This window comes from Bactrocera tryoni, chromosome 1 (genome assembly GCF_016617805.1).
Source record: "Bactrocera tryoni isolate S06 chromosome 1, CSIRO_BtryS06_freeze2, whole genome shotgun sequence".
Taxonomy (NCBI): domain Eukaryota; kingdom Metazoa; phylum Arthropoda; class Insecta; order Diptera; family Tephritidae; genus Bactrocera; species Bactrocera tryoni.
The window spans coordinates 86,704,679-86,725,546 of NC_052499.1; the positions used below are offsets into that span (position 1 = coordinate 86,704,679).

At 41.2% G+C, this 20,868-nt stretch overlaps 3 protein-coding genes across 11 annotated transcripts in view; 2 read left to right on the plus strand and 1 right to left on the minus strand.

Moving 5' to 3' along the window:
- Positions 1 to 151: 151 nt before the first annotated feature.
- On the plus strand, positions 152 to 1,756 carry LOC120766394 (Werner Syndrome-like exonuclease). 2 transcript variants are annotated; one of them, XM_040091840.1, is made up of 6 exons: positions 152 to 263; positions 325 to 551; positions 617 to 844; positions 913 to 1,054; positions 1,134 to 1,235; positions 1,298 to 1,439. In XM_040091840.1, the coding sequence occupies exons 1-6, from the start codon at positions 228 to 230 to the stop codon at positions 1,337 to 1,339; spliced, it is 777 nt and encodes a 258-aa protein (XP_039947774.1). In that variant the 5' UTR covers positions 152 to 227; the 3' UTR covers positions 1,340 to 1,439. The 2 variants fall into 2 exon arrangements, with proteins under 2 accessions (XP_039947774.1, XP_039947773.1); XM_040091839.1 differs by having other exon boundaries at positions 155 to 263; positions 1,294 to 1,756.
- On the minus strand, positions 1,744 to 3,589 carry LOC120766393 (protein hemingway). Of its 4 annotated transcripts, none has more exons than XM_040091837.1 (5): positions 3,400 to 3,589; positions 2,986 to 3,128; positions 2,181 to 2,929; positions 1,987 to 2,125; positions 1,744 to 1,919 (listed from the first exon to the last, which is right to left on the minus strand). In XM_040091837.1, the coding sequence occupies exons 2-5, from the start codon at positions 3,121 to 3,123 to the stop codon at positions 1,770 to 1,772; spliced, it is 1,176 nt and encodes a 391-aa protein (XP_039947771.1). In that variant the 5' UTR covers positions 3,124 to 3,128; positions 3,400 to 3,589; the 3' UTR covers positions 1,744 to 1,769. The 4 variants fall into 4 exon arrangements, with proteins under 4 accessions (XP_039947771.1, XP_039947769.1, XP_039947770.1 ...); XM_040091835.1 differs by having other exon boundaries at positions 3,349 to 3,589; XM_040091836.1 differs by having other exon boundaries at positions 3,345 to 3,589.
- Positions 3,590 to 6,797: 3,208 nt separating this feature from the next.
- Positions 6,798 to 20,868, plus strand: part of LOC120768917 (patj homolog) — a 38,325-nt gene continuing 24,254 nt past the window's right edge. Inside the window, exons 1-2 of one of the 5 annotated variants that reach the window (XM_040095712.1) lie at positions 6,798 to 7,113; positions 11,643 to 15,569. In XM_040095712.1, coding sequence (XP_039951646.1) covers positions 12,971 to 15,550 — 2,580 coding nt within the window. In that variant the 5' untranslated portion in view covers positions 6,798 to 7,113; positions 11,643 to 12,970 and the 3' untranslated portion in view covers positions 15,551 to 15,569. Of the gene's footprint in view, positions 7,114 to 11,642; positions 15,570 to 20,868 lie in introns of those variants that run through there. The other 4 variants (XM_040095704.1, XM_040095695.1, XM_040095720.1 and 1 more) reach the window with 4 other exon arrangements.

Below are 20,868 nucleotides of genomic sequence, written 5' to 3' on the forward strand. Positions count from 1 at the left end.
ATATTACTATATTTATTAAATGTTGTTAAGATGGACGAAAATATTGACGGATCGACAGCACTGAACAAATTTGCGCGCGAAAATGGCCTAGATCCAATCAGCAGCTGTGTTTGTCAATATAAAAGTTAGCATTTATACCCAGTTTCATATTCACCAGGAATAATATTTTCACAATAAGACGGAAATAAATAATCGAAGTACCTAATTTTTATAGCATATTTACTAAAATGATAAGACCGCGTAGAAATAGAAGTACGGAAGAGGTAAATGTTATTTAATATTAAAACGAAAAAAAAATTTTTACAAGTAGATTTACAATTTCAGAACGCGGCATTTCCAGCAAAGGACAAAGAAAATACAGACCAAGATGAAAATCCACCGAAGCGGCGGAGTGCACGCTTGACGCGTAACACACGCTCAATGGCTGAAGATGACATTGTAATTCCGGAAGAAATAGAGATTAAGCGCAAGCTTCCATTTATAAAGTACAAAGGCGCTATTAAATACCATACAGAAGGACATGAAATAGCTGAAGCGTCAGACCTAATATTGTAAGCAATTGGGTTCTATGCTGCATTTATTGCTTATAGTATTTTTAATGAAATATATTTTGCAGTCAGTGGGTAGAAAAGCAGGTGCATACGGAATTCGTGCCTATGGCATTTGACATGGAATGGCCATTTTCTTTTCAAACTGGGCCGGGTAAATCTGCCGTTATACAAATATGTGTCGAGGAGCACTGCTGTTACATATTTCAATTGACCAATTTGAAACGCCTGCCTGCTGCGCTGGTAGCACTGTTAAAGCATCCAAAAGTTCGACTACATGGTGTAAACATTAAAAAGTATGACATCATATTTTATAAATTTATGTGTCAATTTCGGCATCTCATTTCAATTATATTGCTTTCAGTGATTTTCGCAAGCTGGCTCGTGATTTCCCAGAAGTAAATGCAGATCATCTTATTGAAAAGTGTGTAGACTTGGGTGTTTGGTGTAACCAAGTGTGTCAAACTGGTGGACGTTGGAGCTTAGACCGCTTGGCGAATTATGTTGTAAGTTATATTTAATTTCTAACAAACAATACTTAATAAAATAGCTTATATCATAATATGTACTTTTTCCTGCAATCAGGTTGAGAAAACTGTAGACAAAAACAAAAAAGTACGTATGAGTAAATGGCATGTTATACCACTGGATGAAACCCAACTTCTGTATGCAGCTATCGATGTCTACGTAAGTAAACCGAGTAAAATATCAATTCTTCTGTAAACTTATTTTACCCTTTATTTAGATTGGACAAGTTATTTATCGTGAATTGGAGAAACGTGAACAGATAAAGCTCAAAAACGAAGTGGAATTCAAAGAGAAAAATGGCGAAGCAGCATTCAAAGCTATTAAGGCGTTGGGTGAAACCTTTTTAAATACGGCTGAAGAGATTGCCTTGTCCGATTCGGGAAAGCAAGTGGCTAAAACAATAGAGTAGCATGTCCCCCGAAATATATTTTAAAGTATTACAATTAACACTTTTTACTAAATTTTATATACTTTTATATCTCAATTCTTTTTTATTGGACACCGCCTACGCGGTTATAGCTCAATTAGTATTTTTTTTTTTAATTTTAATGCAATTGACTTCAATAATACAAAGGTGGTTTTACAAATGTTTAAATGGCCAAAATATATTTATTGGTATACACTGATCAACATTTAGTCTCAAATAATAAATGAAATTTGTATGTTCAAAAAATTAAAAATTAACATTTATTATTAATTTAAATGTTGCAGCGTGGGACGTCGAAGAGTTATAGCTTCGATGCGGCGCTTGAGTCCTTGATTATCCAGGTCAATTTGTCGTTGCTTCTTCTTTCGATTTATCGCTGCGCTGGTGATACGCGTCGTTGGAGGTAATGTGGCGAACTAAGGATTCCACAGTTAATCTAGGCATTTATTAATTTTCTCTATATAAAATCTATATAATACTCACTTTAGTAGGTTTTGGTGTGGCCAAATGGTATGTCGGCTTCTGTGAGAGTATTTTTCGTAGCAAAATATGGTTGTGCCGCTCAATTTCCCGCATGCGATCGTTAGAGAAGCTCCAGCTTTTGCGGGGATTGGACCGCATTCTACAATTCATAAGTAAGGAAAATGACTATAAGAGTGCTATCTATAATTGCTAACCTCAGTTTATCACTTGATCCACACGTCTTCAAGAAGTTCAAATGGAAGGCATACTCCTCTGAATTAAAACTAGTAGGTGTTTCGCTAGTAATATGTACATCAATACTTGGCTCATATTCTACAAGCTCATTATCATTTTCCTTTGGCGGACCATCAGTAACGCTAGCAATATCCGCAAAATTATTCATATTTTCTCCCAATTTCTCTCCTGATGATATGTCAAACGAATTTATGTGCACATCTATCTCTTTGTGTGAACCATGGTCAGGGGGTGCTTCATGCGGCTGCGGAGTATTGCACGCCAACAATACATCATCCTCTTCCTGACTTGACTCATCTTGAATACAACTTAACTCTTTCAATTTGTGAAGTACCTCGGTTTCATTTTCCGTAATCACTTCAGCTGTCGCATCTTCATCGACATTGTCGGAGATTTCGCCATTGCTCACATCATCGCTTACGGTAGGAGCAGTATTTGGGATTTCCACAATAGAAAGCGGTTCAACAAGCATTCGTTTGTTTCCAATCATTCTCGCTGAGGAGCTGCGCCGAGTCAGTGCTGCCTTAAAAGAAATTTTTGGCGTTTTGATAGCGTCGTCCATGCACATGGGTTCAGTGTTAATTTCGGCGATAGTCTCACTGATTACAACATCTTGATCGTCTTCGGAGGAACTATCGTAGGGCATGTAATTCTTATTTTGCAACGAGCCCTTGCGTCCACTAAAACGGCTTCTTGCGTAAGCATAGAGCTGCAATAATTCAAGTATCATGCTGAAGTTATAAAGTGCTAGCGTTCTGAGCTTACCGAGCTATTAGATGGCACCATTTCGGGTTCTATTTCACTCTCACTGTCCGTTTCAGATATTTCAGGTATCTCATCCGTGTCATTTTCGAAAGACTCGTTCGCGTATGGGTCTTCATCTGAATTCAATTCATCAGACATGGTTCCTTAATTTAAAAATACTCAATTTGTCAATGTTTTCGCTGTTTATTTGTTTAAATTAAGTAAATAAAAAGTGTCAGTCTTTGATGTGTCGGCTGCTGGCAAATTAGAAAAACGTTTGAACACAAGTGCAAATGGCTTTTTTTTGTGATTATTAATAATAATTTTGACAATTTTTACATTGTGGAAAGTGGTTTTTAAAGACTTGCTGCTATGCTTACATACTTATGTATGTGTGTACTGAAGTTGCCGACGTGTAAATAAAAGCATTCGAACCTGTCGCTGCCAAAAGTAAGTGGCGACTAACGGTGTTACTAGCGAATATTTGGAGGCGTGATGTAGGTTAGCGTAATACTTGTAATAATAATGGTTCTTTATTTTAGTTTTGAGGTCCGTTGCCGTTTGGTGGTGGTTAGAACAGGTGTTCTTTTTTGTTATTTTCCAACCACATGTACAGCCACCACCAACAAACTTATTGGTAAAAGAGGTACGGTAAATATGATTGAGCGAAACAATCTAAAGAATGGAGTTATTATATATGTATGTACATATACATTTTAACATACCTATACATATATATTATACATATATGTACATACACACATCAGTAGTTCGATTTTGTATCGACGACTCTCAATAAATATTAGTAAGGGCAAGTACACATACTATGTATATGGTATGAATCTATGTATATACATACTTACATACATATTTATATACAAGTATTACTTATACAAGAAGTTTATACATACATATGTACATATGTACATCCTTTTATCTACATATATATGAATGTGCACACGTGTGCATGAAAATATAGAAATCACACCAACTTTGATAAATTAATGTTTACCAAAATATTGAACAACACAGTATATGTATCGTGTATATGAACATATGTATGTGTTCACATGTTGTCTGGGCAACGCTGTGCACTTGCGCATTGGACAGTAAACAATGTCTCAAAACAATTCACTATCACTAAAGCCTCAAGAAGGTTTCGATAACGTGTAATTTTAACACTAAGCTAAAATTATTAATAATTTTATATTTTCTCTGCAAAATATGAAACAGCAACCTCTTCAATTTGCCATTTTTCTGGAAATTGTGGATACCAAAAAACTGGACCATATTCTAGTGAAGGAGTTCTGCATCGACCGCAACAAATATTAGTTAGAAGGAACAAAGTCCGGGCCATAAGACAAGTGGGGCAAAAACTTCCTAACCGCTGTTTCCAAATAGTTTTCAACTGGTCTTGCAACACGAGGCCGAGCGTTCTCATTATGGGCAATTATTGCCTTGAGTCTAGTCGCAATTTCCGTGCGCTCTTCGGCAACCATCGGCCTAAATTGATGAGTAGTTGTCGGTTGCGTACCCTCTTAATGATTTAACCCTGCTTTAGAAGCTAATAATACATCACAAACTTCTGAAGTCACCAATACGGAGCATAGATGTTTGGCTTTGCCATTGATTTGTTCGATTGGCCAGGTTTCATATATGATTTTTTTTTAGTTTAAAATTGTCGTAGTGGAATTGTTTTTTTTTCATCAGCAATCACAATCCGCTGCAAAACTAAGTTTCAACGTTCCTTGGCTTCAATTGATAATGGTACCCAGTTCCCTTACTTTATGAATGTATCCGTTTGCTTTTAAACAATTTTAAACAAATAGCCGCTGAGTGACTTCCACAGATCCTTTGAGTTCCTCTTGTCTTTGGTAACAATCTTCATCGTGTAATTTAGCCAGTTGCTCAACTTCAAACTTTTTTGGCCGCCTAGGCCCCAAAAATACTTTCAAGCACCAATTTCGTCACATTTGAGTGAAAAATATTCCCTCTTCAATATATAAAAATGATGACATCTCAGACAGTTCATCCGTTGAGTCTAGCTGTTTGAGCATTTTGACTGTTACTGCCGAATGACACGGGTGATGCTTTTCTCCTCACAGGAAAAAGTCTAACAGTATGATATTACACTTTTTAGTTACCAATCGACCGGCGCAGAACGTGAAATTATCTACGATGTGTGGTAAGTGACGCCGTCTTGTTGAAACCAAATGTCTCCGAAATCATGATCTGCAATTTCATGCATCAAATAGTTGGTTATGATAGCGCGATAACGGTCCCCCAATAGTGTTCTCATCGGTATTATTTTTTAAGAAGAATGGACCGATGATTCCACCGGCCCACAAACCACACCAGATCTTTGTTTTTTCTTAATAAAATGGCAGCAATTGAATGTCTTCTCACAAGCTTTATTGTGTAAGCTGTCAATTCAAGATCTTGACGTGTAATTAGCAAAGTCACTCCATACGTCAGTCCGAATTGCTGCGAACGGCGTCGGATCGACTCTCTAGTGTCTTCGCGTACTCTCTCAGCTACGGCTGCTATATTTTCTTCACTGCGTGCTGGACGTGGTCTATTGGACCCATTATCCAATAATGAATGCTGGGTCTCTATTGCTAATTTTTGCTTCAGATTTGTTGAGTAGTGTACTTAACACGTCCTACTGGCTCTTTTGGAACACTTTACTCGATAATAAATTACTGTTTGGGCAATGGTTGTCAACTTGATTGATATTCTCCATTAACTAAAAAGCGATTAGCTGGTATTGTCAGCGTGGTATAAATAATTGGATTAAGTGGCCTTAAATTACTAGTCGTGTAGTGAGATCGTGTAAGAAAGACGGAAGCGTACTTCTCCCAATACTCAGACCATTTTCGATAAAACGCATCATTGAGTTTTGCTTAAGAGGTCAGTTGGGTAATCTGGCATGTTTTTTTGACATTTTTTTTTCATAGAAATTTTTATTCTACAATAGAACTTTTTTCACATATCATGACGTATATCGTGAAGTGTATAAACAAATTTTTTCGGAATTTTTCGATGACATCTGTCGGAGAAATGGCTGGGTGAATGAGATGCGTTTTTTGACTGGCGGACACGATTTCTCATTCATTGGATCATCTGAAACACAAAAATGCAATTTCTTCTTAAAAATACGTGAATGGTTATCGTGCCTACTAGAATCATGAAAAATATTGATAAATAAAAAAGTAATAAACATTTTTTTTTTAATTTTTCCCCCAAGTTTTTTTACATAAATTTCATAACATTGTCAATAAATTATAAAAAATTTTCAATCTAGTAGGAACGTCGAGCGGTATTATTATTTTTGGGACTTTTTTGAAACCTTCCAAAGGTAAAGTGGGTTTCTACATGAATTCTAAGGGTATAAGGGAAAAGAAAATGCAAAAACAAAAAAAAATATTTTTGAAAAAAGATTACCCTACTTACCACTTAAATTTACTAAGCGCAACTAACAAAATTCCTATAAAAATGAGTAATATTCAAACGGTTTCGAATTCGCAAGAAATAGCGGTTTTTAGCTGTTGCCCAACCGCAGCCAACTTCATGTGTAAATATTGTCTGTTGGAAACTATACACTTGAAAGGGAGCGTGTGCTCCCATCGGAGTTTGCGCAAACATGGACTTGGACTCTGTTTCTTGGCGAATGCGATGGTTGTTGGGAGAGCGCTCGAACGACAAGCAGGAACACAACAAAGCCATTAACAATACTGGCGCTGAGTGCACACAGTGCGTATGTGGAACACAAGAGAGCGACAGCGCCTAGCAGCCAACGGAGGCGAGCGTTACTTCAATCGGCCGAGAAGACTCGTAGCGTGAAGGTGCTGCTGGTGAAATCGCGCGCGTTCACCACCAAAAATAAGAAGAAAAGACAGGAAGATTTTTTGTTACACTTTCTGCTTTCTGAAAATATACATATTTACAACGGTAGTACTTTAGTAACTTGTGGCGAACGAAGTGCGAGCATGTATTTAGAAATTCGTGTGAATAATTACATAAAAAGTGGAAAGGAAAAATAATCCAAAGAAAATTATTTAAAGGATTCAAGAAGAAGTGCTGGAAATCTTTAAGTGTTTGGTGGAAATTCATACGGTACGCCAAGTGAAAAATGGCTTTTGTGAAAATGTGAGTGATTCGTGCGAAATGTCGTAGCTTAAATTGTTAAATCAATATAAGCGGTGCGAATCGGGCTGAGCTGAGCTGTGTGGCGCGGTGTGGCGTTGTGTTGGACGTAACTAAATAATAATTCAATTGAGGTGAAGTTGTCGCATGAAGTCTTGAGAGGCCAAATGCGAAGCAACACACTTTTTATTTCAGCGCCTAATTAAACTACACACATACACACACACGCACACAAAACAATTGCATACTGCTAGGCGAGCGGTCGTGTGCGTGAACTTTGTGCATTCACAAACAAATTCGTGCGATTTGTTGGTATGGACGTGTGTACCCGGTCATTGGCAGCGCCAGCGACAACTTTCAACTCTTTATGAACACACACACACACATATTTTGCGCATTCATGTAGGTGTACCATATGCTTGGCTATGCGACTATCAAAAGAAACAAGTCCAGGCATAATGAAAAGTGAAAGTGACCGCAATAATATTGCACAAAGCCCCACAAGACTTGAATAATTCGCGAGACAGAGTTCATGTATTCAGCGAGTGGCGGGCGCTGGTAACAAAAAGTAGGCATACACATACAAACACACACACACGTAGGCACATAAATTTTCAATATTGTAGGCAAAACAAGCAGAAGTGTCGGAATATTGAAAAGAAAACGCTGCGTGCTAGAATATATTAATTTGGCACAACATGGCGTATGAGCAACCAAAGAGCGACCGTAGCATGCGGAGGCCAAAGTGAGAGTCAGCGAAAGTCAGTGTCGACTGCAGATCATAAAAAAGTCGCAGTCCAAGCCTGAAAGGCAACAGTCGACATACACCCAACCCGTAACACAAGCACACACACACACACACACACATGTAGGCATGTATGTGTTTAAAGCGAGACCTCCTGCCGTCCGCAAAAGATAGAAATTAGTACAGCCCGAAAGCGGCAACACAAAAACACATGGTTTTTGCATATTCGCATTTTCCATTGTACCATTCTTCGATCGCATTTGTACTGGTCTCCGAATGTGGCTTTGTTTGCCAGTTGAGCTGTTGCTTTGGCAGAAACTCCTACAGTAAATTCGGTCTGTGTGTTTGCTAACTGTTGCTTACGGCCTCTATCGATTTTCGTGGTTTTCCCACTGGCTTTCAGGTACTCGCGCGTGTTAGCATTGCAAATGTAGGTTAGGATGACAAAAATACAGTGTAAAAACAATACTTAGCATGCTAGTGGGAAGACAGACCCTTATAATACTCGTATAGAAATTAGTAATTTTCTGCGAATTTGAAAAATTCGATTTATGGGCATAAAATGGTTTGGATAATATGGCATGGTAATGCGTTTAATTCGATAGATCTTCTTGTCTTCGCTGATATCCAATATTTGCTTCGCAAGATGTTTACCAGAGCGATCAATACCCAAACCACATTTCAAATATCTGTAGTGAATATTTTGCCAACATAAATAATTTAAGAGTGAATATTCAAATAATTTCCCTAATAAAAACCATGTGATGAACACCTACACTTATTCTCAGCTTTTCTGTAGCTTTTTGTCATACTATAATTGCATTTAACTAAGAATTATGGCTTTGCTAAAATTATCCAGCATTTTTTAGTCTACCGCTTTTGAAGTAAGTGCGCTCAGCTCGTGCGGCAGATGACCTTAATCCTGCGTCGGCAGTCTGTGTGCTCAATGGCGCATAACAAATGCGGCTCATAAATGCACGCCTTTTTATGTCAGGCTGCCGCGGTGGCACGAAGCCTTTTTCATTTAAAGTTTAAATTGGATAAGCGGGGAAAGGGGTGCAGCAGACCAAAGAGAAGTTTTAAATTAGCTGCAATTTGTGGGTGAAGAGTTCCGCGATGCGTAAAAGTTGGAAAGTACTATATGTAGTAAGGCACACACTTTTATATGAAAAAGCGTTATGGGATAAAGACTCAAACTTACAAAAGAAACTTTATGAAAAAGTGGCAACCTTTTAAGCTTAGTGTTTTTTACTTCGTCGTTCATGTCCATGCACTTTTCTACACATAAATAATGCACCCGAAATTCAGTTAAGTGCTAAGGCATAATCAGATTAGTAGACATGACTAAGTGAACATGCAACACGAATCCACCACGAAGCGCAGAATCCGATTACTCATTACTCGGAGTTAGGTTAGTTTCTACGAATGTTAACCAAGATGGGATCACACTTAGATTGCTATAAATGATGTTTTGTATAGCCAGAAAAACTCCTACATATATGCAAATCTCGCCTTGCACCCATCACAAATCTGTTTACAGATTAGTTATATTACGGCCAGCTCATTTGGATGCCAGAATGTCTAGCCTTGTGTACGGCGGCACAAGAGTCATTGAATTTTTACGTGAGTACCTGCTGACGATGGCCTAACCCACGGTACTTAAAAGCACATTGATCCGCGCCCCAAATAATACATGCTCTTTTCAAGTATTATTTGGTTCCAAATGGTCAGGTGGAAGGAAAACCTTTTCCACCCAGTTCAGGTTCGAAGCCGACCTAAGTAGTGCGACTCAACACTGACCTAAATTTTCTATTTTACCTGTTTTTGGTTTAAGCCACAGCCACCACAAATCTACCCAAAAAGCCAATCCCCAGATTGGAGCAAAGTCTAACCGATCCAGACGAGGTTAGATCTCCGAAAGAACAGTCCTTGGTAGGATATAATCCGGGTCAATTTCAGGGCGTAGAACCGGCTGTTGTGGGAATTGTGGAGGAGGAGCATAATGAACTCCTCTCCAAGCACTTCCTGCTTGAAGCGGAACCACCTCCTAGGAACATCAAGTGAACATTATTCAGCTACGTCGACGACATCAAACAATAAGCCGATCAGACTTCGGATGCAACTAACTTCTGACGAGCACTGACCGCAATTCACAGTGGAGCCATCGACACCTTCACCGAGTCCCCCTCATTGAATGGCGTACTTGGAGTCGAAACAGCACATTTCCTAGGTCTACCGTTAATTGACATTGACGACAACTTATCTAATCCCTACCACCCAAACGGGGATATGTACCCGTTACAAAAACAACAGCAGATTGGAGCGACCTCTAAGAGCTAACTGCTTCCCGTAGTACCAGATTTAAGTCTCCGGCTAGATCTTGTAGCTTTTACTACTACCAGTTGAACACCCATGAGACTCAATGACTTGTTATACTTGTCGCTTGAACTTAAAATATCTTTTAATTAGAAGGAATCTCATTCAAAGTCTATAACATCAGTTCAAGCTGAGTATTATAGCACTATTTCTGACGAACAGATTTCAGTCTGCGGTTACGTCAGGTATACCTTACCGCGGGCAAATTATACCCCCTGCCTGCTGCCCCAATCAGTAAGGAAGAGTTGATGTGATACTGCCCCAACTTGTATAACTGATATCCGTTTAAATCTTTAGCTTTACCGGAAGAGTGCCGATTAAGCAAATTCCAGTTAAAACCTCTACAAACGAGGAACTGTTAACCTTGCTGAGGTCGAAGTGGTCACAAACTCTCTTGCGAATTACTTTAAGGGATCTTGCGAACCTGCGGACTTACTAGCCGTTCTCAGTCTACCGATAGCAATACTGAGGAGCTTATCAGAAGTTATCGGGGTAAGTGGTAATATCTCTAAAAGATTTACTGCTTTCTTAACGCCAGCTATACTTGCTGACGCTGAGCTAGTCCGGATGTATAGTTACCGACAGTGGATTCTTTTCCATAAGTTCACAAAACTCTTGGCGAGAAAAGCTCGCTCGGATTCTTGTGCAAGCTGAGACCTTAATTAATTCGATTTCATACTCACACTCAGCCAGCCAATGCGCTTATGGCAGACAAAAAGACCCAAGCCGACTATGATGCTGGCGGCAGACAGCCAGTTGTTAACCACATCATTAAAGCGCATAATGATCAAATGAGCTACGAAAATTAGTTAAACAAGCATCATCGCCGTCTGCACTCAACTAACGACAGCCAGTAGAAATGAAAAAAACAGACACTAATACACACGCACATACCAGCAAATTAGCGCACTCTCACTCCGAACCGCACACACACACGCGCACCCACAAGCCTGTTTATCGTGGTCCACATAGGCAAATATCAGGGCGCTCGAATGAAACGTGCTGAAACGCGCGGCACACATCTGCAACGTGGTTTTCTGCGGCGTGTTGCAAGCTATAGCAATTTAATGATTTGGCGCCACGATACTTCGCGAGCTCTTCTTACCACAATTGCCGTTGTTTGCAAATATGCCACGCCGCACTCACTTACCACAATAACCGTTACGCTCCCATTGGCACACGCATGCCGTGCTGCTCATAGACGCACGTAAGAAATTAACCACGTTGCACGTTCGAAAGGTTTCATGACAGTTACGCATTTATGTAGTTGCGCTCACGCGAAGCTGAAGGTGTCCTTTGTGCGTAATGAGTTCGTTGCGGCGCGACAAACGCCGACCAACGAAGCCACTCAGCCAGCCAGCTCGCGCACCGCCGTTGTGTAACGGCGTAACTCAATAAAAAACCGACGAAGAGTATCGTTGACTATCAATTCGTGCATTTTTCGTAGCAGTCGCACTCGAGGTAATGCCATTTACCGCAACGTTCGGAGCAAGATCCGCCAAGGATGTCAACGCGAACATTTGTGCAAATGAGTTAAAGTGCCGCAATTTGGTGTTGGCCCATTATAACATAAGTACTTATATAAGAGCACAGTGGCCACAAGCGCAGCGTCGCGAACGGCACCCCGTGCGGTACTCGTAACGTAATTTAAAAGTTTAAAAGTCGCAGGCGCCCGTTGCCCCAGTTCAGTTAGCGAGGCGAGGCAATTGACGCCAACAACGCTTGTCGGTTCGCATTGTTGTGGTTACTATGCACGTTACACATGCTGCAAGGGATGGGTGTCAAACTTTAAGCAACAACAGCAGCATCGACAGCGACAACACGCGCAAAAATAGCGCGAACAATCATTTAAGCAGCCAACTGAAGAATAACAACGGTAGTTGTTGTAAAAATAGCAGCACAAACGACATTAATAAACGCTGCAACACGACGAGTGACGGCTGCAATACACAACATCCGGCGGGCATACTGCGCCACAGCTGTCACTTACACAATCGCCCGCGGAACGACAATCACCCACACTTTGCGATTGATAACCTAGAAAAGCATCGATTTTTCGACGTTGACGCTGACGTCGACGCTGTGCACAGTAACGGCATTTGACGCACGCGACAAGTAATAGACAGTTACCGGAGCCGAGATAGCGGAGTCGACGGTGTAGCCAGGAACAGCGCCGAGGCAAACGTGCTGTTAAAGAGGTGTGAACTACAGCAGCAACTAGAAAATTGTGTAATCGTAGGTTCGCAAAAGTCGCCACTCTTAACACCCGTATCGCCCGTGCACCTCTCGTCCTGTTTCTCCTCCACTTCCCATAGTTCCCCTTCGACGTCTTGCAGCCAATGCACTATCGTCTTTAAGGCACTGCCACCTCCGCCGTTGTCAGCATCGACGCAATCCGTAGTATTAGGACGTACATCGTCGCCCCCGCCAGTGCCGCCACTTCGTTCATCGTCGTTGTCGCAGTGTTGTTCGTCGCCAACACAGTGGCAGCCGTATCCGCACAATTTCTCACTGACGCTGGCAGTGTCGCCAGTCGCAAGTCATGTTAGCTGCAACAGCCGTTGCCCACGGCTCGCAACGACATCAACAGGAACGACAAAGGCGTCCGCGTATAAGAGGGCGCCGTCGTTGCTCTACATCAAGCAAGCAGGCACCAATAGAACTTGCCGATTCTGCGACACAACCGACGAGTACGACGACCAAGACCAAGACGAAGTTAACAGTTCTAATAACAGCATAATGGTCTTGAGTACAGAATGGTCTCAGGTGGAAGTTATCGATCTGGTAAATGATGGTAATGGCTTGGGCTTCATATTGGTCGGTGGACGCAGCACTGGTGTTGTAATAAAGGCGTTGACGCCCGGCGGCATTGCGGAACGTGATGGTCGTTTGCAATGTGGTGATCATTTGTTGCAAATTGGCGATGTGAACTTGCGTGGCTTCAGTTCCGAGCAAGTAGCAACGGTTCTTCGTCAGACTGGAGCTCAGGTTCGACTGATTGTAGCGAGGCCGGTGGAGCCGACAGCCATCGATTTACAAACGTTGGCCAGTCATGCGCCAATTATTCCAACTAAGCTCCTCTCCGACCCAGAAGAACTGTCACGGCATCTCTTTCAAAATCCCAGCTTTGCTACTAGTGCTACAGGCGTTGGAGTTGGCGGCGGCAGCGGCATGGGCGGCAGCTGCTTCCTGCCAACGCCGGACACTGAACTAGCCGATTTGCCACTGCCACCCATACCAACTGATTTAACATTATCTGCATCCGCAGCGGCGCGCGCATGTCCCAAGGACTTGGACATCGTACCATTCTCGATTGTATCACCGTCACCGCCACCCCTTTTGCCTCTACCATCCCCGCCAAACACAATAGCAACGACACTCGGCACATCGGTTACATTGAGCTCACTACACCAGCAGCAATTTGACATTACCACCACCAACACAAGCAGCACCATCATAAATTACTCAAAAACCACTCAGTTGGAACAAATTGAGACTGTGATAGCTGGCGTAGATGCCGGCACCTCAACGAATGCACCGGATGCAGCGCATATTGACGCCGATCGCTGCTCCACGGCTTCATCGAATTACATCGATTCACCCGAGACAGAAGCGTATGAGGTAGAGTTGCATAAGAATGTCTACGGTCTTGGCATAACTGTAGCCGGTTATGTTTGTGAAGAGGAGGACCTTTCGGGTATATTTGTGAAAAGTATCATAGAAGGCAGTGCCGCAGAGGTGAGTGAGCGCATACAGATCAACGATCGTATCGTTGCTGTAGACGGCCGTTCACTTGCGGGCGTTACCAATCATCAAGCGGTGGAGATACTCCGTAATACTGACATCGAAGTCCACCTGACACTGGAACGCTTCTTGCGTGGACGCAAGTATGAACATTTGCAAAATGCACTCACGGAATTGAAAGGAGACACGCAATCACAGAGTTCACTGCCTGCATCACCTTCGATTGCAACACTTTCTTGGCTGCCACCACGTTCCGATGCCGATTCTGTGGCCACTGAAGGCGGTATTGTTATGCTGGAGTTTTCCGACTTCCCATCACGTGAAACTGTCGACTCTAATATGTCTTACATGCTCGATCGCAGCGATCACAGCGGCATTAGCAGTGCCAAACGGCAAAAGACGCCTACAACGCCCACGGCTACGCACATAGCCAATGGCAAAGCAACGCATATCAATGGAAGCAATGACAATGACAGCGATGATCACGACTCAGCAACGCTGGCTGTTCAAATGCCGGATCCATCGGTGAAACAGCCAATTGATGGCCGTAAGAAATCTGTAAGCTCAGTGACTGCAACGACTACAGCGGTACCGACAACAAAAACGGCGGTGACGGTGACTACAACATTAACAGTGCCTGCGGTGGCAGCAACGACAACGATAACGGCAACAACGTTAGCCGCCAAGCCCGCCGCTTCAACTTTAGCCCCGCCCAATGTGGAGACGCTGAAGCTGACCTGGAAAAGTGAGTTTCCTGAAAGTGAAATTATTGTAGCCGAAATAAATAAACTTTCAGGTCTAGGGATCAGCCTGGAGGGCACCGTGGATGTCGAATGCGGCATTGAAAAGCGTCCACATCATTACATACGCTCTATACTGGAAGATGGGCCTGTGGGGCGACAAGGCATACTCAAACCGGGTGACGAGCTACTACAAGTAAACGAATATAAATTGCAAGGACTTAAGCACACGGAAGTAGTTAAGATACTGAAAGAACTGCCAACACACGTAAAGCTGGTATGTGCGCGGGGACCCACCGCACCATCCGTAATAAACACATCGCAAAATCCAGAGGCTTTCGAAACACGCTCTCTACTACCAGGTGGTCATCAGAGCCTGCAAAATCTGCTGACCAAAGCACAATCAGAGAGTTCTCTATACACATCGAGCACTGCCACGCTGACCGACCAGCAACGTTCCAAATCATTGGAGAACGTTTCGGGTTTGGCGCTTTGGAGCAGCGACGTCACTACCATCGAAATCGAAAAAACCGAACAAGGTTTCGGTTTCTCTATACTTGACTACCAGGATCCGATGGATGCCGAAGGTACTGTAATTGTGATACGTGGTCTTATACGTGGTGGCGCAGCAGAAGCGACTAATGAGATATTTCCCGGAGATCGATTGGTCAGCGTCGGCGAACACACACTGCACGGACTCGATTTGGACGAGGCAGTGGCGATACTCAAAGGCATGCCAGTGGGGAGAACCAAATTGGGCATTTGCAGACCACTCTCAACATCGGACAGCAATATAGCGTCGCCAGCGGAGGAGGCCGACTCGCCAAGCACATAGTTTTTAAGGAACTTTTACTGTGAGTATAAGATTTGCCAATATTTTTACACTGCGCTAATGCAACATTATCTTTATACAAGGTTTTCATTTAACTTTATGACCTTTCACTACTTTCAACTTCCGTTGCTCAGAATTTCCAATATCTTGCATGTCATGAAAGTTGAGCAGCGCGTCATTGACGAATGCTGTAAAATGATTTACGCAAGTGTTCCACTTCGTCTTATGCTACGATTTTCTTGACCTCCTTTCAATAAGACCAACAGACGTTCAGTACTCAAGCATGGCACCCATGCATGCGGCATCCCTTAGAGCGGGGCGCAACAGCTGTATGCGTGCTTGCATCTTTTGTGTATATATGTATTTACAAATTCGGAATGTGTGGGTGATGCTCAATTCCAATTCCACACACACGCGGCTCACCCGGGACAACGGAAGTCTGCCGCTTTTGTTAAAGCTTTGCACCGACAAATGAGTGTGTGAGCTTCTCATCTAGTGTGCCTAATACCCTTGGGGTGTTGCACCCGCTCATTGAGCTAACCGTTAGAGCTGGTGTTAGGAATCAGTTTGGGTGCCACTTTATTTGCTTTCACTGATTTCAATTCAGCGCAATCTCATTTGTTGTATTAATTCCAGGTTTGAATTGTAAACATTCGCAGAGTATTCTTTTGTTTTCGTTGACAGAATTTTACTTTGTTTAACTCCACTCACTGTAAAAAAGACCGTGACTATGACTTTAGGCCATATTAAAGATTAGAAAAATTAGATCCAACTTTTATATTTACGGTTTCTCATAACTGATAAGATTTTTGTGCAGTAAAAGTTGGAAACTGAGAATTTGTGAGTCTGGTAAGGTGAGTGATTGAGATTACCTTCTGAAGTTTGACGTGTGAGAGGTTCATGAAGATTGATTGGGAAATGAAGTAAAAACACTGTTTTATATACAACTCAGAGAAAGTCTATCGAAGTATGAGCTCTTAATTGTAACAGGAATGTCATCGGTCTTACAGTTTTCTATTTTTTTCTTATTATCTCGTTTCGTAGATTTTGTACAAAAATTTCCCTTATGATATTTTCCTAAACCTAACCTAAGTTAGACTTTGGTAGGCCAAGAAGCCACGCACGGGCCAGTTGTGGTCCTTTGCATTGCCAGATGTAGTTCAGTTGCTAGGTCATTGCCCTCGATGCATTTGTGCCCCGGTACCCAGTAGAAGTGAAGTTGCTTGCTTCTGGCAACACTTTTCTATGCTGCCCTGCTTCCTAAGACACTTCTGGCCAATATGCGGTACGAGGTTACTGCCTTAATTACTGCTTGGCTGTCTACGTAGATGTTGACTCTGGAATTGCCTGCAGGTGCATTAGAGGCCGCCTCCGCTGCTTTCAAAAAAGCAAAAATCAGCTTGAAATATACTGCAGTGGTCTGGCAACTTGAAAGGTTGCCTTATGCCTAACTCTGGGCAGTATAATCCCGCACCAACTCTATCGTCCATTTTCGAGCCATTCTTATAGAAGTTTGCGATCATTTTCTATGTTTACTTTGAACCTTCTTTCCCAGTTGAAAAGTAAGATCATGTAGTCGATGTTTTCCCAATCGCTATTACCCACCGAGCTATGCCCGATGGTTCTATACTTGTATGTAAATGCTCCTGCAGCCAGTAGCCGCTCCGCCGATTTTGCTGCGCAGTTTTCGAAGAAGTCTATAGGGGTAGTACGAGTTTAAGAACCGCCCTTGGAGTTGTTCCTAAAGCACCGGTTATGGCTTCCGGTAAAAGAATTTCCGTATGCCTGTCTATCATACTACTGAACCTAATCTAACAAAGAGACCATTTTCAAAATAGCGCTAAATTTTTGCCATTGAGTTAGAAAATGTGTATGTAAGAAGAAAAATTTACCTTAAAATAATCCAAATTTAACTGTAAATATCCTGAAAAGCAAAATCTCCCAATTGAATATGTTTTGACCACCACTGTATAAAATTCATTTACATTTTTCTTTGTAGTATTTCAAGTTCACTCTCGTAAAAAAATTATATTTAAACCAAATATTTGGCCAAGCACTTGAGCAGTTAGTGCAGAAACGCACTACGTGTTCCCTGGGACGCATACGTCCGTGCTCTTTCTTCTTTTTTAGGTAAACATTTGCCCCATTTTAATTGCCCATTAAATGTTTATTTGCGAACGCAAAATTAACGAAATTGAACACCAACACACAAAGCAACGTGGCTGAGTGCACACACACACATACTCCGCAGAGTTAAAGAAGAAAAACAGTCTTTATTTATTTTCGCTTATGCACAAAAAACGCTAATTTCACCGAAAAATTTTTGTATTCAAACAAAACCAAACTGCGATTTCAATACGCAAGAAAATAAATAAAAACTCAAAAATATGGCAGCAGCAAGCAAGGGAAGGGGAGCATTCCAATTCCTCGTTTGTAATTATAATTAATTATAATCAATTGGCAATTTAATAGTAAACATCTCCTTTCCATTTTAATTTTAATTAAATTCCACTTTTCCACACAAATTTAGTAAATATCAACGCTTTCATTTTCAACAGCCAGTTTGCGATGGAATGTGTGGGAATCCGCACAGATTCTGTCAAACATTCTCTGTGTATATAACACGTCTTCCCAAAATCTTAATTTTGGCAATTTGGTAATTCGAAACAAGAAACACCCGCAAGTAAACACAACCCAAGTGTACATTGCCTATACTCGTATTAGCCCTGAAATAGTTGGGGCGTGATAAATTAGCAATGTGTTCGCGTGCCAAGCGTCCAAGCCACCCACCGCCAGCGGCAGCGCCAGTTAATGTAAATTACAAAAGTTTTTCTCTGAGTGAGGTAATCAAATGTCTGCCAAAGAATATAGTACATATGCGAGTATATAGACAGTAAACCATATAGTAACATAAACACTAATTAAAGGGTGAACCATTTCGAGGTTCCCTACTTTTTTAAAACAAATAACCAAAACACAGAAACTTTAAATTTAATGGGGAATGTTTATTATCATTCAAAAAAACATTTATTTTTTGGAGATTCTCTCTTTCAAATGTTGGCCACGGTTACGTGTTAGATGGTCCACCCGTTGAGTTTAATTTTCGATGTTTGAGCATTTCGACTGGCGAATAACACGCATAATGTTTTGCTTCAAGGCCAAAACCGAAGCGAGATTGTTCGCATAGACTTTAGACTTTACATTTTCCCACAGGAAGAAGTCTAACGGTGTGATATCACACGATTTTGATTGCCAATCAACCGACCCAAAACGTGAATTTATCTGCTCACCGAAGTATTCTCTCAATAATACACCAAAACCTTGTTTTTTCTGCATAAAATAGCAGCACTTGAATCTCTTCAGATTGCTCTTCTTTCGCTCCAAAACGTCGAATGTTCTTGGCACTTTTCGAGAGCCCATAGAGCAAAACGATGTCGCTTGTGAAGGTCGAGCGGCTTCAATTCTTGCACAAGTTGTGTTTTGTAGGCTTTCAATTTAAGATCTGGACGTAAAATGCGTCAAGTCGTTCCATATGTCAGTCCGAGTTGCTGCGAACGGCGCCGAATCGACTCTCCACGGTCTTCGTGCCCACTCTCAGCTGCGGCTACTATATTTTCTTCACTGTGTGCTGGATGTGTTCTATTCAGTCGAATATTGTACAATAATGAATGCTGGGTCTCAAAATGGGTATGGTGTTGCGAATAGTATGCTCAGTAGACCGATTATTTTGACAATAAGTTGAGCGAAGAGTGAATTTTAGTAATAAAGTTGAACGATTTGTAGACGTTGTTCAAGCGTAAGTCTTTCCATGGTGAAATGCCAAAAAATACTGAACCAAAATGACATGACAACTTGACACGACTCAAGCGTGACAGATCTAAAAACGCTATTGAAAAAAGTACTTCCACTTGGATCATCCTATTTTATAACTGTATGTTTGTGAGTGGGCCACGGTAACACTCCAAACGGCAACTTGCCGCCACTAGGTGCTGGCCGCCAATTTATGGACGTGATGCCGCTGTGGCGCTGTGTTTATTGTTGCTGTCGCTAGCGCCTGACTGTTGTTTACATAACGAATATTGAAATTGTTCGCAATTCGGCATTCACGATTGCCTTTTGAATTTGAATTTCACGTCTCGAATTATGGACATTTTGATATGACGGACCGACGCGTCGCGATTTGCATTTTCCTACATCGCAGACAAATAATCGGCCAGCTGGTCAAGCAGCAAGCGCAAAGCCAGATGTGGCTGAAAAGACGCTTGGTGGACGGGGAGGCTTGTAAAATGCCGAAATTATGCTGAATAAAATATCACTTTGGATTTGCTAAACTTGAACGCGAAATTTGTGTAAAATTTGCATACGAAAACAAAAAGTCGGCTGTTGAGGCTGAGCAGCGCGGAAGATGATGGTCTGTTGATGAGAATATTCGCGGTGGTGGCACTTCGTACTCCTCTTTGGCAGATGCTTACAAATATGAACATGATTCTTGCAACAATTTTCGATAATCAAATGCAAAGCAAATTACCGAAATTTAGTATTTCTGTTTGAAATCTGATTTTACATTTAAAATGAGTTCAATGAATGTCGAACTTTCTATTTGCAGCATATTCGAATTTGCATGCTAATCAAATGCAAATGCAAAGGCGATTAAATCTCCCGTGTTCAATATGTTTTGTTAGATTTTGTGTAAAACAAAAATGTTGCAAATTTCCCGTTAAATGCTTGTTTTCGTCTTTGTTAAAGCCATAAAGTGCAACAACTGGAAAATTTTATTTTCTGTCGGTTTTATGAAATTATCCCCCGCATGGCTTTGCACAGCTATAATGTGCGTGTTTGTTGCATGCATTTATGTGAATATTTGTATGTATGGTACACACACACATACATAAGCTCTTGTACACCTTCCACATCACGAACACTAGAATAATTCATTGAGTCTAAATAACAACCAAAATTAGGTATATAACTGGTACACACATGGTGCATATTTATAAAATAAATAATTAAAAGCTTTGCTGTCATGTTATTTCACGTTTGACTGCGTTTGTTCTTGAATTTAACATAACATACATAATTTGATTTTAAGTCATAATAACTCGTCCGTTTATACACTGATTTTCCAGAGTCCTTTCAAAACTAACGCTGGTGCTCGTTCAAGGTCGTGCTTACGAATTCTCACAAATGTTTGAAATAATACTTAATTAACGCACATTATTATTTTATTATTATAATTTTAATTAAAAAGTCTTAAAATATTCTAATATATAACAAACGTAGAACCAGAAAGATTTGCCTAATCCTATCTATATTCAAACTTA